Here is a 17,745-nt window from a genome sequence, read left to right as displayed (position 1 = left end):
CTGTTTCATTAAGTGAAAGTCTGTATCATGTGTAATTTTTGTTATAATACTATTTTGTATACTCTTTAAAAAGAAAAAAATTAAAAATGTAATTAAAAGATCAATTTCATTTATTAAATAATTGGATAAAAATAAAACAAAAGCAGATGTTGCTTTGCTTTCTTAAAAATTGTATAATATCCTATGATGCACCTCTGAGTTCACTGTAGTGCCTGAGGGTGCCTTAGTACAGTTTGGGAATATGACTTGCCCCAGTTCAGTTCTGCACCTCCAACTACTCAAGTTCTCCAAAATGAGAACTTGAGGTTGGTGGCCACCATCTCTGTCTCTAACTTTCTGCAGGAAACATAGGTATTATGTCTCCCAGAAGACCAGGTAGTGTATTTTCCCACTTTTATTAGGCATCACCTGTTGGATCAATGGTGCCTGTGACCTTTGACTCTCTTTCAGGCATGTCCCAGGTCTAGTGAATCATACGGATTGTTAATTGTTCATTTCTCCTGTCACCAAGCATCTTAAGGCTCTCTGGTAACAGAACTGTGGTGCAGATTCTTATTAAATGCCTGTCTGGACCTGGCAAGAATTGCCCCACTGTCAGTCTCTCCTTAGACCTTGCACTCTGTCTCAGATGTTCTTCCTTTTTATAGGTCCCACAGACTTACGTGGTTCTCTGTTCTCAAAGGCGCTATGCCTCTGCTTGCATTTTCTTCCCTCTGTCAGCACTCAACCTATCCCAGTAACCTAGACAGCATTTCACTATTGGATCCACCCAGGCACCTGCATTATCTCATGTCATCCTCACCCTTCACAACGTTCCCTCATCAGTAGGATGCAGTTCAGACACAGATCACCCCTGTCACTGCAGAGAGCTACTTCAGACTGTGCCTCTCTGCTGCTGACACAGAGGTGGGTGCCAGCCTTCTTCCATGCCAGCCCTTAGCAATTTCCCTTCAGTCACCCAGATAATTCTAACTCTTGGTCCTTTAATTGGCTTTTGGTATAAGATGCCATTTGCAGATATTGGCCTTTTGTACATAAGGACTTTATTATAGCTCCACTGAAGGATGTCACTATATTTTTATCCCAGGCACTCCATAAAATAGGCATTTGCAAAATAATTATGAAGGAAATCTTTTCACTTTCAAAGATACATGGAACCCAACTTCATATCCCAGTCGCGGGGGTGAACTATTGAAAATACTTTTAGAAAAAATGTGAGAAGCTAAGGTTTTTCCCTTTAATAAATGCTCTAATGGGAAATCCCATATTTCCCCCAAATGTGGCTTTTGCATACAACTAATGAAAATCTAGAATCCTAAAGAACATGAGTTTAGAAAGGACATCCTAGTGCTAAGTATGGCAAATAAGCACTTTGGGTCTCCACACACCTTCCAGCAGGCCCTTGCCTATAAAGTGCCCCAACTCTTAACTGTTTCCTGCTAGGTTTTCTTAGTGCATATTAGTTATACACAACATGGTACTGGTTGGGGAGCATTAATACACACAGAGAATGTATTTTACCTTTTCTGCCTCCATCAACTCCCTTCTCCTTCCTGCTCCTTCCCCTAGTACCTTCCTCTTTGCTAGTAGGCTCCCATCTGTCAGTGTTTTAAAAGAACATGACTCTTACTGCAACAGCACTTACTGTTTTCATTTCAGCTTTCTTTACATAAAGTTCTGCTCCAGGGGGAAGAAGGATTAATAGTATAACTTTGTTAATAATAGGCTTTTGCTGCCAAACTCATGTGAAGCTGGAAATGAAATTATATATGGATATCAATAACTGATCTCTTCCTTACCCTCCTAAGAGATGGAGCGGGGCACATCTGTGGTTTTCTCTACCGCACTTCCTTCCCTGGGAAGAACTTGGTAGGCTTCCTGATTCTTATACCTGGTTTGCACGGAGCTGTTCTAGCTTTAACTCTGCCCTGGGGCCAGGATAGCAGCTGCAGGGGAGGCATTGGTCCAAGCTGGGTCAGTCCTGGGCTGACTTCTGGACACAGGTGATTTCTCTAGAAGCCTGCAAGCTTGGCCAATGATATGATCCTGATAAGGCATCCTCAGAAATTTTTCTACATTTCAATAAAGAAATAAAACTTGTAAAGGTTTAGTGCCAGTGTTTACTGAGAGGAGAGAGCCTGTCTGCTGCTTTGAAAAGAAATAGGACTCATATGCAGAGAAAAGCTCTAGCAGAAATGATGGGTACCCTCTGGAGCCTTAGAAAGTTCTATAGAGTGGCTTCTGCACTCAATCTCTAGTCCTTCCTTTTGCCTGGTTCAAATATTCAGTCTTTTCTTACATATCATAGCCCATGTATTTTTCCATTATTTATGTTTCTAAGTTTGTCGAGTATAGACTCAAGAGAATCTTGACTACCACTGCACCCAGAAATTAAAAATATCTCCACTCCCCCAAGATGAAGAAACCTGAGTTCTGTTTTGATTTTTTTTAATGTATTTGGTACAGGGTCTCACTAAACAGCCCAGACTCCTATTGATTCTCCTATTTTAAGCCCCCCCAGTGCTGGGATTACAGGCATGAGTCATCATGCCTGGGCTCCATGGCTGGCTCAGCGTGCCCAAGGTGGGGCCAGTGTGGCTTGAGGTGCTGGGGATTGAACCTCAGTCCTGAAGCAGGGGCTTAGTTCGCTGAGGTATCTCACTGGCCCTTGGCTTTATATTTTTTATTGGATGAGATGTGAAATATTGGGCCCAGAAGGACATTTTTTTCCCCAAACAGTAGTTGAAGTGCTTTTCATTAACTAACCTAAGGGCAAAGCACAAGAACTTTTAGTGTGTTTATTAGAAGACAAGCTTTACTGGAAAAGCTATTTGATCATGTTAGTAGCCACAAACTGAAATTCCATAAACAATATTTAATTTTAGTTTTAGATATAGTTATTCTTTGCTGTCCCAAAGGGATGGACACATCTCAATTATTCTACTTATTTAACCACTCTTGAGTAAAGCTCCTAGATAAATATTTCAAACCTTTTTAAGGAGTCAAAAATAGAAAAAGAAAAGCCCTGGGGAAGATGATTCTGTGCTTATTCTTAATCCTGTGCTGAATTTCATTGGTTTAAGTCATTTTGGGGTGAGAAAATGATTTCATGGAATAGAGTAACTCCCTTATGCTGAATCTAAAGCAAGCAACATGTGGACAGAAGCTGGTATATTCAGAGTCTCTTCTAAGAAAGACAATTTTGGAAAATAGACAAAAAGCCAAGTACAAGATATTCACGCTTAAGGCTTCTTCCCCTTCTAATATTTAGAGGAAACAGCTCCACTGTGGTGAATAGAGGCATCTACTCTCAGTTTCCACTATAAATTGTTTTTCTCTTAGAAAGAATTAATTTACAACATTTACAATGCATACAAACTAGATAATGTCCTCAAGATCACACATATTATGTGTGTATGTGTGTGTGTGTGTGTGTGTGTGTGTGTGTGTGTGTGTGTTACTAAGAATTGAATTCAGGGCCTTTGCACTGAGCTATCCTACCAGCCCCCCCAAACCACTTTGTTATAATTTTTATTTAATTATGATGTTTTTGAGTCAGGGTCTAGCCATGTTGCTTGCTTGAGGTTGTGATCTTCTAGCCTCACCACCCACAGTGCTGACACTATAGGCCTGAGCCACCACACCTGGCTCCTGCTTGACAATTTTACAATGAAGTGGGTATTTATACCAGCGTGTGTCCTACCCAAGGCTTGAAATACTCACTCATACTCCATGTGTATCTCCTGCACACTCACGATGTGCCACAGTGTCACTGACCCACCTGTGAGCCACCAGGGAGCTGATTTCCTCTATTAGCCCTTTCTCTTTTGGAGGTAAGACAAAGTCTGGGACTAAAAAGACAATAATGTCAGACATTCTCTGAGATATTCTGTCCTGCCAGTGAGAGGACTATATTTTTAAACTTTCCATAGCTCAATAGGATTTACAGCTGCTCATCAGAACTCCCCTCCCCAGGCCTCTGGTGCAGGTGTGAGGCCAGGATACCATGTATGTGAACCTGGTCCTCTGCCACTGACCTCCACCCCAGCCTGAGCCTCAGTATTGAAAGGATCCTTAAAATTTTTTTTTTTTACTGGATAAAAAAAAAGAAATGCAAGTGAAAATATAAGAATCTTACGCAATGTAAATAATTTCATCCAATGAACCCTTCATATTTTATATATTTTTCCCTTTAAATTATGCCAAGGTACATACCCATTTAAAAAAAAAAACTTTCTGAGATAAACTGATCAATATAGCACACTTTATTGGATGATTTTTTTAAAATATTCTTTTAGAGGCTGGGGAGATGGCTCAGTAAAATAAGCGCTTGCCTGGCAAGCACAAGGGCCTGAGTTCAATCCCTGGTTCTGCAAAAAATAAAAAATAAAATAAAATAAAAAATAAAATATTCTTTTATGAGGCTATTAACTTAAAGATTTCAAAACTTTTTTTAATGTATTTGGTACAGGGTCTCATAATACATCTCGGACTCCTAGTGATCCTCCTGTTTTCAACCTCCCCAGTGCTAGGATTATAGGCATTCATCACTGTGCCCAGACGTGGAGGCTGGCTCAGTGCACCCAGGGGCAGGGACTGCAAGGCATGTGGTGCCAGGGATCGAACTTAATTTGTTTTTTTAAATGAAGAAGTTGGATAAAAGTAGCTATAGGTTTGTATTTTGTTTAACAACTATCTTTGTGGGTTATGCATCTAAATCTTCTGAGGTTTGTTTCCTCACTAGAAAAATAAATCATTTCTAAGTTCCCTGATAAATGGTAAAATAAAGACTATAAGTGTGATTTTAGAATTTGATCATGATTTTAAAAATTTATTTATTTATTTATATATTTATTTTTAGCGGAACCGGGGATTGAACTCAGGCCCTTGTGCTTGCCAGGCAAGTGCTTACTCCACTGAGCCATCTCCCTGGCCCCTAAAATATTCAGAAATTTAAAAGCCTGAGACACACATAGCCATGAAATATTCATCCTATGATACAAGAAGTTTCACATGTAACTAAGCAAGGTGGCCCAGGTGCATAGTCCCAACCACTGGGAAGGCTATAGCAGGAAAGTCACTTGGGCTCAAGAGCTCTGGATCCGCTTGAGCAAAATAGTGACAACTTATTTAAAATAAATAAGAAAACAAGATTCATGATCACCTTTACAATAAGAATGTACAGTAGGACAAAGAACTATCCCATTGTAATCATAGATGCTAATTTATTGTAGAATTTGCAGAATTACAAATGATAGTAATTAAAGAAAAACTCCAAATACTCAAGCCACTGAAATTTTAGAAGGGTTCAGAATTCTAACAGATGACAAGGCCAATGAATTTAGCATAACTTAAGTAGGATTTTTTTTTTTTCCTAGCTGGCTCAGGCTGTCTTTTTTTTTTTTTTTTTGTGGAACCGGAGATTGAACTCAGACCCTTGTGCTTGCCAGGGAAGCACTTATTCCACTGAGCCATCTCCCCGGCCCCCCAGGCTGTCTTAAGGGCAGGTCTAGTAAGACATGTGGAGCTGGGATCAAACCGCAGTCCCCTGCACCTGACTGGGTTTGCCCAAACAGGCACTTAAACTAACTGAACTAACCCGCAAGCACCCCTCAGCATAACTTAAGTAAATACTAATTATAACTCTGATGTCAGAATGTGACGATAATGTTCAGCTAGAATTTTTGTTGTCGTTTTTGTTTTTTGCAGTACCAGGGATTGAACTCAGGACCCTACATTTGCCAGGCAAACGCTTATTCTACTGACCTAACTCCCCAGCCTTGAAAATTTTAAATAATTAGCAAAAGCAAGTCTAACTAAAGAAGACAAGATGTGTCTTGTTATTTGTAAGTAAAGTAGGACAATACATTGCGGGCTTTCAAAGGTTTATTTAGAAGACAGGCCCAGAAGAGCTTCCCTGGAAGAGAAATCCCATGCCAGCTACCTTTTCTTCCTTCTGCAAAGTACATGGATGGTTTCACCATCCCTCACCTGCCAAATGAAGTGATGCAAGGAGGCTTGTAATTCCAGAGGCCATCAATGAAATGACCAGCTTGGCTGATTGTACTTCGGAATTTTCCTTATAGCAGACTGTCTTCTGTACACTAAGTTTCTTTGATGTAAAACAAGCTATTCTTTGCTTTGTCTTTGGGTTAGACTCTACCTTCTAACTTTTTCTTCTTAATACTTCCTACAGACTCAACAATGAACATCATCAAAAAATATATTAAGACAATAGCTATTATGCTTAGAATATTACAAATAAAATGCTCAGAAGTTGAAAATTCTATTGCTTTAAACTAAAATCTCTAATTGTTATTTTAATATCTCAGAGTGCTGGATCATCCATGAATCTTATATATTAAGGGAAACCAGCATTTAAGTCAGAGAGTATACATTCTCATGCAAAATTTTTGATTTAGAAGTGATACGGGCACTCAAAAATGTGAAATAAGTTAGATCAAGTTACATAACTAAAATTGCAAGTTATTTGTCCTTGCTGTAAAGTCTGTGTAAATTTTCTTATGGTAAAAATGATAACTGTATTTTATACATTTGGTCAAAATTCCATGGATTCTCTTATTGGATCTTACATCCAAACTATAAAGGATGTGAACAAGTATGTTGTGAAAATAGATCCAGTTGTACAACTGCTCCTTGAATTTGCATTTTGATTATCGAAGACAGAGTCCTTTTCCTTATGGTGCTGGGAAACTTCTGTGACTTAACTGACTAATAGAATGAGAAGTTACAATGCAAGCCCTCTCTAGAGATGCTACACATTTGCACTTCTTCTCAGTTGGAATCTTTTCCAGTTTCTCTTTGAACAAGCCTAGGCAGCTACCCTGCAGGATGGTGAAACAGTGAATAAGTCACCTTCAATGATCACGCCAGCAGTCAGACAACATCCAGAACTGGAACCCTTAGACAAATGGCACCAGAAACAAAGGAAAGTGCCTGAGCCCAATCAAGCACAGAAGAACCATCCAGTTGTGTTAACCCCAAGTCACTGACTCAAGGAATCAGGATCTAAATAAGTGGATATTGATTAAAGGTATTAAAGTCTGGGTTGTTTATTATGCAAAAATATTAACTGACAAAATGGGCATACTCTTAGTAAGTATATCTGCTTTCTTAACATGAGCTTTTAATTATTGCAAGCTCATGAGATAAGGAACCATAATTAGACCTTGGCCTTACTGAATCCCTTCACCAGTATGTGAATGAGTGAGCATCCCTCCACCTCCTAGAAATAATAAATGAAAAAGTATAGCATCAACTCTTTGGGTCAAAAGAATAGGAAATAGTCCAACAGAAAAATATAAAATGGATGTACACAAAAAGTCTGTGGGGGAAAAAAAAGGACTACAAAGGGCCAATATATGTAGGGACATATGCATATCCTTGCTCATATGTAAAGCAGTGAATCTAAAATGTCAGGGGGCTGAGGCAGGATGGCCATAATGAGCTCAAGGTTAGCCTGAAATGCATAGTGAAATCCTGTCTCAAAAAAGGGCTAGCCCGATAGCTCAGAGGATGAAAGTGCCTAAGGAGGCACGATTAGATCCCTGACCTGCTGTGCCAGCCCCACTCCTGGGGAGTGCTGAGATGCGATTGAGACTGGGCATGGTGGCTCACACCTGTAATCCCAGTGCTTGGGAAGCTAAAAAACAGGAAGGATGACTACAAGCCCGATCTGTGCAGCAAGAACCTGTAGACCCTCTACTTAATATGTTTAAAAAAATAAAGACAAAAAAAGATGAATATGATTTTTTTAAAGGTAAAAATACAAAGAAGCAAAGCTGTGGCTATCAGACACTGCTAGCAATGGTACACATTGGCATAAACATTTTAGACAGCAATTTGTCATCAATTCTAGAACAACATTCTCTACAACATTCATATAGGAACAGCAATAGTAAAGACTGAAAACAATTCAAAATTCCATCAGCATGGGACTGAATAAATCTGTTCAGCTAGATTCACACAATGAAATAAAGGGTGGTCAGTGATCAACATGCAAAAGCACGCCATCGAAAATTGCCTCTCACATAGCATTAAGTGCAAAAAGCAAAAGGAAAAGGGTGTGTGAATTTGAGTTTATATGGATGTATGTGCATGCATGCATATGTACAGAACATCAGCTCCATTAGGGTAATGATCAGGAAAATTGACAATAAGAACACATTTTGAGAATTACTTCATTCATTATGTCACTACTAAAATCTTTTACTTATTTTGTGATTTCTTGCTTGGTAGAAAAAAAAGCAAAATCTTCGTGAAAACAGATCATTCATTTCTTAATAATGAACCTGTGTTAAAGTAAGAACCCTGGAGGAGGACAGATAACACTACTACAGCCACAGCAGAGATACTTCCTGTGCTCCAGTCCCTCCTGTCACATACAACACCAGCTGGGGACCGCTACGGGGAGGAAACTCAAGTGTGTCCCCAGATAGCTGGAACAGCACAGGGTGCTAATACAAATCATCAAAAGGAAGATGATGAGCTTCCTCAGGCTGTAGGAGGATATCAATAACTCTAAGACACATTTATATTTTAAGCACAGACTTCCTAACTGATTCATTAAATGTCAAAAAAAGGGCTTCCATTAAAAATGTTAGCTTGTTATTCCTCTTTATGGTACAGTGAAGTGAGAATTATTTTTCTCCCCACTGAGAAGATGATAATATTGAAGATCAGAGTGATCACATGGCTGCTCAGGGGGGGAACAGGGTCCTGAAATGAGGACATTGGGCTCTAAATGCCCACTCAGTGCCTCCACGTCGTGATGCTCCATTCCATTCACAGGGGACCAGTATCCACCAGAGATTTCAGTGTGAAAAATAACTTTCAAGCCTCTGGAGCTGGCAGGGAATTGATGAAGCAGGTCAGTGGGTACTCATGTTGGCTGGGTATCATTTAATCTGCTGGTGGAACAGACAGGGATGTGTACAAATGCTACAACCCATGAAGGTCAAGAAGATGAAAGTGAGAAATGGATGGATTAGAGCATATGGAGCTCAGTGGTACAACCAGCACTTGGCTTAAGTATGTGTGAGGTCATGGGTTTGTCAAACAACAATGCAACAACAACAAGCATATGGGAAGTTTCAAACATAAGAAATAGGAGAAATAATATAAAGCAAAGCAAGACTCTGTAGAAAATAAGTACACAATGACTGAATGAAAATGAAATCGCTTCCTGAAGCAATGAAAAAGGAAAAACACAAGGACAAAAAGAAGGTAGGGGTTGGGGTAGACAAAACAATGGGCCAAGCTACTCTGAGACTGAGAAGCAAACCAAGCGACATTTTCATAAATCTCTTATCATTCAGTTGGAGGTGCTGGTGGCATCAACAAAACACAGAATTCAACCTATGGCACTTGATGAAAACCAGATTAACAAACTGGACCAGAGCCCTAACCCGGAAGTCCTTCCATGGGGCACTGGTCTTTAAGTGGGACTGACAGGCCATCATGTTATCCACGGAGAGAGTTCAGTGGGTGAGGAAGTTGAGTTTGGTGAGGGGGTTTCCGTCTTTACTTTCACCTCTAACCAAGGCCATCATTTTCTTTCACTGTAAATATGAGCAGGGAACCACAGGAGTAGTACCCACAGGACCTGTGACTTGGCCACCGTAGATGGTGCTCATCTAGCTCTGTGGGGAAGTTGTGGAATGCACACTGCACTTGCTCTAAAATGCATCTTGAACAAAGTCAAAGATTCGTGGTCTCTAAAGCTATTTTTTCAACCTGACTATCTAGCAGGTCCCCTCGCATTTCTATTAAAATGGAAAATGTGATTTATTAGATCTGGGATGCCCCTGAGTGTCTCCTGTCTACCAACTCCAGATGACCCTGGGACTACACTTCAAGCAGCTAACATGTAGAGTTCTTTGCATGAAGAGCTATAAGGATGTGGACACTTGTTTGGATAGGAACAGAGCCATGAGAGCTAGAATCCATGGAAACAGGTGTGCTTTACAGGTCTTATGCTAATATGAATAATTACTTTAAAATTGGTATGCATCAGTTATTTGCATTAGGCAAATTGTCCTCAGTCTTTTCCTTCATCTCTATTTACTGATACTTTTGCTATTTCATTTTTTAGGACTCTTTGTTACATACATGCCATTTGTTACTCATTTCTGTCTTCAGTTATCAGAATGTTGTGAGAATATTAAGTTTTCCATAAGCAAAAAGGAATTTGCTGATGCCATAGCATCCTTCCTCATTCTTAAACAGTGGATAGTAGCATTTGAGATGCATAAACTGTAATCAGAAGTATGTTGGTACTTAATACCCAAAGCAAACTATTTTTAACAGTATGCATATTTTTTTGCCAGTTTATTTTGTTTATGGTCTATGTCCCTCCAATAAGAATGTAAATTTCAAAAGGGCTAGGATGGTTGTCATTTTACCTGGTTATAAAGTTGGGGTTATATAACCTGATATAATACATAGACCAAGTTTCAAATCCCCAAAACACCAAGTTCTGGAGCTATGACACATCACTACATTTCTCTATATTTTTTTACATGAAAAAATGAATTGACAGGAGTAACAAATACCAACAGCTGTGAGGACTAAATAGAATAATTCCTGTAAACAACCAAGCATAGGGCAAAGATCTGTGGTGAGTGCTGAATATATGTTTGCTATTATTTTGCTATTATATTCTGGAGTAGGTGGCATGGGTTGCTGGAAAGTTAGGTGGCAGTGATGGTGTGTTGGCCTGAAAGCTGTTGTCTCCTACTAAAACTGACTTTCAATTTCTCAGGTTTGTTGAGGGAATCCTCTCCGTACTCCCAACAAAATCCCAGACCACCCATTCCTTCGCTGTCTCAACCTTGTTTCAGTTGTTCACATAAAGTGACCCATCCAAACCATATGGAGCTTGTGAAAAATAAATTTTTGCTAAGGTTGTGTGACTCAGTGGTGGAACACGGGCTCATGGTGGTCCAACTCCCAGAACCACAGAAAGAACAAAAGCAAACCAACAAACAAAACCGGTGTTTGAGCCACACGTTGAGGTATAAGGCAGTGGTTCTCAAAGTGTGGCCCTGCGAACAGGAAGATTACTACGTATAGACATCTGCTGGACTAGAACTTAGAACAAAACCTAAAATCTAGCAATCTGGACTTTTACCAGTGCTCTGTGTAATTCTCATGCACAAGTTAAGTACATGACCAAGTAGAATCTGATTTCGCTAGGCAGTTCATGTGATTTTGACACATTTGCACATTGTCATACAGGAGCCAGTGCTAGGACAATGTCACACTGCACCATTTATCCCAAGTGATGGCTCAACCAACTACAGATTTCCAAGCCTACAGACACAAACAATATCAGAAAACTTGTAAGTACAGACTTTCTCAAGACACATACGAGTCATATGAAGAACTCACAGAGCCCCTTTCCTTTGGATACACAACTTTAATTTTGTCAAGCTTACTCATTTGTTTTGTTTCTGGCACTAGCTTGTATTTAAGGCAGTTCTATTGCTAAATTCACTTAATGTATCATATATCATTAAATATTAATTATATCTCTGCTGTATGTCAAGGCACTAAAAATAGTAGAATGTCAAAATTCACAAGAACGTTTTGAAGTGCAAAACTTATTATTAGCAGAAAGAACAGGGATGGGATTTGATTCACAGGAAGCCCCTGGATGCCAACACCCACAGTGGTCCTTTAGATATCGACTTCTTTAAACATCAGAGAGTGGGCTGCGTGGTTTTATTGATTTAGTTCTTGCAAAGTTCAATGATTCAGAAAAAGTGAAAATTTCTCCAGCATGTTTTTAACCCCTTATCAGCCCAATCATTTAAGTGCAAGATGATCAACTTGCATAATTTTGTTAACTTTTATAGATAATAGGAAATATAAAATGACAATTTAATCAAATTTATTCAATAATTTTGCTGTGTATGGTATATCTTAAAACATTGGACACAATATAATGCTGCAATCTGGATGTTGATATCTAGACTATTTTAATTTTTTTTTGCATTATTTTTTTTCTTTGAACAACATACTGATATTTTGGTGTTTTCATTTTTTTCTGAGGGTGGCATAATTTCAGTAAAATTACCTGCCCACTAGGGATGATGATGAAGATTTTGATGGTAAAGACCATTGTGGTTGGTCTTTACTAGCCTGCACTTTTCAATTATTTGATCCACCAGAACTAGCCTAAATCATAAATGACTATTTTTGAAAACCCTTGTTTTCAATAAATAACAAAAAAATTCATATTACTTGGTCCAGAGTGTACATAAACATTTTCTAATAATATATTTTTCTTTGATTTTTTTGATTACAGGATAGCTTGTGAGATATTAGTTAACTCTTTCAAGTCACCCACAGAATTATTAAAATCATTGACCACTATTAGAACGATTTTAGTTTTATTTCTTCTTCCAAGTTCTATCATTCCTGTGTCATGAATAGTTAACAGTAAGGAGATGCCTTCTTTTTCTTCTTCTTCTTCTTCTTTTTTTTTTTTTTAACTTTTGGGCTAGGATCAAAGGGTGTTAGGGTCTCACTATGTAGGTTGGACTCATAGTGATTCTCCTGTGTTCAGCCTCCCAAGTGCTGGGATTACAGGCACGTGCCATCATGCCATCTCAACTGCCATCTCAGTGCACCATGGGGGCAGGGCTGGCATGGCATACTGGGGATCGAATCCCGGTCTCTGTGTCTGTCTAAGCAGGTACTCTAGTCTGCGGAGCTATCTGGCCGGCCCTAGCAAGGGATGTCTTTTTTGTCTTTCCATTTCATAGCATAGGCTTTTCATATGCTACCATCACTCTCTTTTCAGTTTTTTCTCTTATTCATCTTTTAGCTCTTCCTTCCTACTCAGTCTTAGCATCTCAAACATGTCCACATCATACTGTAAATGAATGTCACTGAGTTCTGGAGAAGAATAAAAATTATATCTAATATACTTATAAGAGTTTCTATAGGTTATAGCACAAAAGGATGGGTTTTCACAACTAAAATAAACACAAATTAGTAAAAGAATAATCAGAAGTTATTGTTAGATTTCATTAGAAACCAACATCAAAGGTGAATGCAATGTTGTCAATAAGAGAATATGTGGAAAATAGTCTCTATAACACAAATAAACAGACATGAACTATCCTGTGCAAACACAAATCAGCTGGTTGAAATGAGACCTGTCTGATGCTTGGCACAAACTGTTGAGTGGTCAATTTTGATAAAGACTTTCTATTTCCTCATATGTTTCCAAACAACCCCAAACTATTATACCCCCAAAATGTATCAGTGAAAATGGAAACCATGAAACAAAGCCTCATTGAGGGAATAGAGAGAATCTTATTAAAAAGAAAAAAATAAGACAAACAACCTTGGAACAAACCATGTGGATTAAGAATAGGGCAAATGAAAATTATGTTAGTATGGTGGTCACCAAGTAGCCTCGGCAATTGCTCAAGCTCGTAGTGTTCGTCTTGCCCTTGTTTGCTGTGAGTGACCCGAGAACATCAATTATGTTCTCCAGAAAAGAGCGTTGTAGCTACACAAAAATAAATCTTGTGTCTCAGGCTTACCAGTTTAATATGCTCTCGCTTCTGGTATTTTTCACTGTAGTACTGCTCTTGCCGAAGATTTAGTAGCTGCTGCTGTTGTTTGTCCTTCAGGTCTATTAACTTTTGGGTCATTTCAGCATCCAGGGCAGCAAGGTCTTGCTCAATGGCTGAGGAGCCGTGGTCAGGGCTGCTGGGTTCAGATCTGCAAAGGCAGAGAGTTTGACACATGAAACACACAGATGGTAGCAAGGTACAGGGAAGGCTACGGACCATAGCTCTTCCTAAAGAAGGCACTGGATTAGGAAATATTTTGATGGCTATTTAGCTTAGAGAGTGAGATTCCAAGGAGGAGTTTAGCAACGGAAGACCTTTAATGAAACTGGCATTGCTCTAGGATGAGGCAGAAGCAGAAGGAACACCCAGAAGCTGGAAGCCAGAAGCTTGATGGTGCAGAGGGATGGAGAGATAATCTTTCTTTGCAAAGACAAGGCCTAGAGATCCAGTCCTAGCCTAAGCCTGGTGAGTGTGTGGGAGAGCTTCTGACCACCCTGCACCAGAGGGACCTGGTGGTCCCAGCCTAGGTGCAGCATGGGTGAGATCCTCTTCCACAACCTTGGGCACCTCCCAACACTCCACAGCATGCCCCCACCCCGCTCGCCACATGAGAATTTCTGCCGCATTCTAGGGATCCCCAGATATATTCCCAGCCCAGGCCAGGTAAGTGTGTGGGAGAGCTTCCAGCTACCCTGCGCCAGCGGGACCTACCGGTCCCAGCCCAGGCGCAGTGTGGACGAGACCCTCTTCCATTCCCTTGGGACCCCCCTATCACACCACAGCACTCCCCGATGCTGCCTGCCAAGTGAGAATTTCTACCATGTTCTGGGGACCCCCAGATCGAGGCCTAGCCTAGGCCTGGTAAGTGTGTGGGAGAGCTGCCTCTCCTCCCTACTCCATGTTGTCCCCTCCAGACTCAAAACAGGCCTGGCATACAGGCCTAAGGTGAAACTCTGAAGCTGCAATCCCTGAAGAGAGAGTAGGGGACAGAACCACCCAGCTAGTCCAGGAGCAGAACATCTTGCCAGAGGGTCACAACAGGTTCACTCCCAAGGGCAGAAGCAGGAAGGAGCTGAGCACAGCAGCCAGACCCAAGCCAGGCACAGCTGGCTAAATCCAAACTTTGTAGATCTGCACCTAAACTTCAGTAGGTGCTAATGTTATAACTGCACCAAAGCTCTACAACAAAGTTCAGAAGACAGTGCTACACAAAATAACAATGAGAAGGAGCAAAATGCAATTTCAGAACCCAAGCCCACCCATAACAAGGGAAGAGGACACTAACACAGAACAAATTGGGAATCACACAGCTGAAATCAATGAATCAACAGCTTCAGAAATAAAGAAACAACTGCAGAAAGGAATAGAGAAACTCAGATTGGAAAGGAAAAAAGAAATCCCTGAATTAATAACATCTGCAGTAAAGAATCAAATGCAGAAACATATGGAGGAAACCCAATTCCCAGCCAGAACAAGTGCAGAGGACACTAGCTCAGCTCAAATGTATGAATTAATAGCGTCGATAGTAAATAAGCAATAGCAGAAAGTCATAGAGGAACTCAGAGTGGAATTCTTTTCTACTAGCTCAGCTCGAAAGTACGAATTAATAGCATCCATAGTAAATAAGCAAAAGCAGAAACTTATAGAGGAACTAAGAGCAGAATTTTCTGAAATAAGAAAAGAATTCTCAGAACTCATGGCATCTGAAGTAAAGGAGCAACTACAGAAACATAGGGAGGAAACCCAATCAGAAAAAAACCCTGCAGTAAAAGAATTAATAACTGTTTCTAAAGAAGACATTGGTAAAAAAAAAATTGGACAGAATCCTTGAATGAGTAATACAGGAAAGAAATAGATTGCATGAAGCAGAGTCAAGGAGATATAGAGGAAATTAAAATCTCAGTCACAAGCTTGCAAAACAATTGAAGTGAAAGTGTAGACAGAGTTTCAGATCTTGAAGACACTGTTGTAGCTAGTGAAAAGGTAAGAAAGGATGTCTTAAAAACAACTAGGATGCAGGAAAAAATAATCCATCACCTGCAAGATGATGCAAAGATGAACAATGTGAGACTAATAGGCATCAATGAGAAAGAAGGAGTCAATACAAAGGACATTAAAAAAAAATATTGGCAGAAGTCATACCAGAAAACTTCCCAAATATGAGGAAACAATCTGACATTCAGGTAAGTGAAGGATACAGAACGCCAAGTAACCTCAACCCAATTAAAAATACACCGAGGTATATAATAGTCAAGATCCCAGAAATTCAGAACAAGAATAATATACTGAAAGCTGCTAGATAAAAGAAACAGATCACATTCAAAGGGAAATCCATCAGAATTATGGCCAACTTCTCTTCACAAACCATGAAGGCAAGAAGAGCATGGAGCAGAGTACTTCAAGTCCTCTGCGAAAACAAATTCCAGCCCAGACTACTATACCCTGCAAAACTCGCTTTCAAGTTTGATGGAGAAATGAAATACTTTCATGACAAAGAACAACTAAAGCATTTCATGATGACAAAGCCAACCCTACACAGGCTACTGAAAGTTGTTCTAGAGAGGGACCAAAATGATCAGAACTCCACAAATGAGATCAGAAGCAACCAACTAAATAGAGCAAGCAACTAAACACAGGAGAAAAAAGGAGTAAACGAAAGCAGGTAACTAACATGTCAATCTTAAGTCAATACATCTCAATTCTAACCATCAATGCAAATGGATTCAATTCAACAATTAAGAGAAATAGACTGGCACAGTGGATTAGGAAACAATATCCAACAATATGCTGTACACAACAAACACACTTAACTCATAAAGATATACATAGGCTAAAAATCAAAGGATGGTAAACAATACTACAAGACCCAGCACCTCAGAAAAAAGCAGGGTTAGCAATTCTGTTCTCAGTCTCAACTTGAAACAAAGAATGATCAAGTGAAATAAAGAAGGACACTATATACTGGTTAGGGGAAAAATTCAAGAGGAAGAGGTAACACTCACAAATATGTATGCACCAAACACGGGAGCACCCAACTATATAAAGAAAATCTTGATGGACATGAAAAATCTAATATCCAATACCACAATCTTAACAGGAGACCTTAACACCCCCTTATCCCAAAAACATATGACAACCAGACAAAAATTTAGCAAAGAAATAACAGAACTGAACCAGAGCTTGAAACAAATGGACTTGGTGGACAGATACAGAGGGTTCCAAACAAACACAGCTGAATACACATTTTTCTCAGCTGCACATGGGTCATTTTCTAAAATAGACCACATACTGGTCTATAGCTCATGCTTAAGTATATGCAAGAAAACAGAAATTATCCCATGCATATTATCTGCCCACAGTGCAATGAAACTGGAAATAAATGAAAAAAAGAAACCAGGAAAATCCCTAAATATATGGAAATAAAATGACACCCTACTTAGCAACCAATGGGTCACAGATGAACTTAAACAAGAAATTCAATAATGTCTACAATTCAGTGAAAATTCAAGCACAACTTATTGTAATTTATGGGATACGATGAAAACAGTTCTCAGAGGGAAATTCATAGCTGTGAACTCACACATTAGGAAAACAGAACGGGAACAAATAAATATCCTAATGCTGCACCTTCAAAAACTAGAAAAGGAAGAGCAAACCAAACCCAAAGCCCAAAGATGGGAGGAAATCATAAAAATTAGAGCAGAAATTAATTCGATTGAGATGAAGAAAACAATTCAAAGAATCAATGAAGCAAAAAGCTGATTCTTTCAAAGATTAAATAAAATCAATAAGCCAATAGCTAACCTCATCAAAGGGGAAAGAAAAAACTCAACTACAAGCAATAAGGAATGAAAAGGGTGTAATTACCACAGATCCAGTGGAAATACAGAAGATAATATCAATAGCTATTCGAGAGTCTTTACTCTCACAGAATATGAGACACGGATGAAATGGACAGATCCCTAGAAAGGTACAATTTACTGCAACAGAATCCACAAGATATAACCACTCTCAATAGCCCAATAACAGCCAATGAAATACAAGATGTAATAAAAAAACTAACCGACAAGGGCGGGGGAGATGGCTCAATGCAATAAGCGCTTCTCTGGTAAGCACAAGGACCTGAGTTCAA

The 17,745-nt window shown here is 39.4% G+C and overlaps 1 protein-coding gene across 1 annotated transcript in view; it reads right to left on the bottom strand.

The window, feature by feature from the left end:
* Positions 1-17,745, bottom strand: part of Plcb1 (phospholipase C beta 1) — a 784,962-nt gene that overhangs the window by 97,736 nt on the left and 669,481 nt on the right. The window contains exon 27 of the mRNA XM_023718574.1: positions 13,581-13,761. Within this exon, the coding sequence (XP_023574342.1) occupies positions 13,581-13,761 (181 nt within the window). The remainder of the gene's footprint in view (positions 1-13,580; positions 13,762-17,745) is intronic.

The sequence above is a fragment of the Octodon degus genome, unplaced genomic scaffold (assembly GCF_000260255.1).
Source record: "Octodon degus isolate 3935 unplaced genomic scaffold, OctDeg1.0 scaffold00060, whole genome shotgun sequence".
Taxonomy (NCBI): domain Eukaryota; kingdom Metazoa; phylum Chordata; class Mammalia; order Rodentia; family Octodontidae; genus Octodon; species Octodon degus.
The sequence above is the reverse complement of the archived record's forward strand: the minus strand, read 5'-3'. Positions and strand labels throughout refer to the sequence as shown.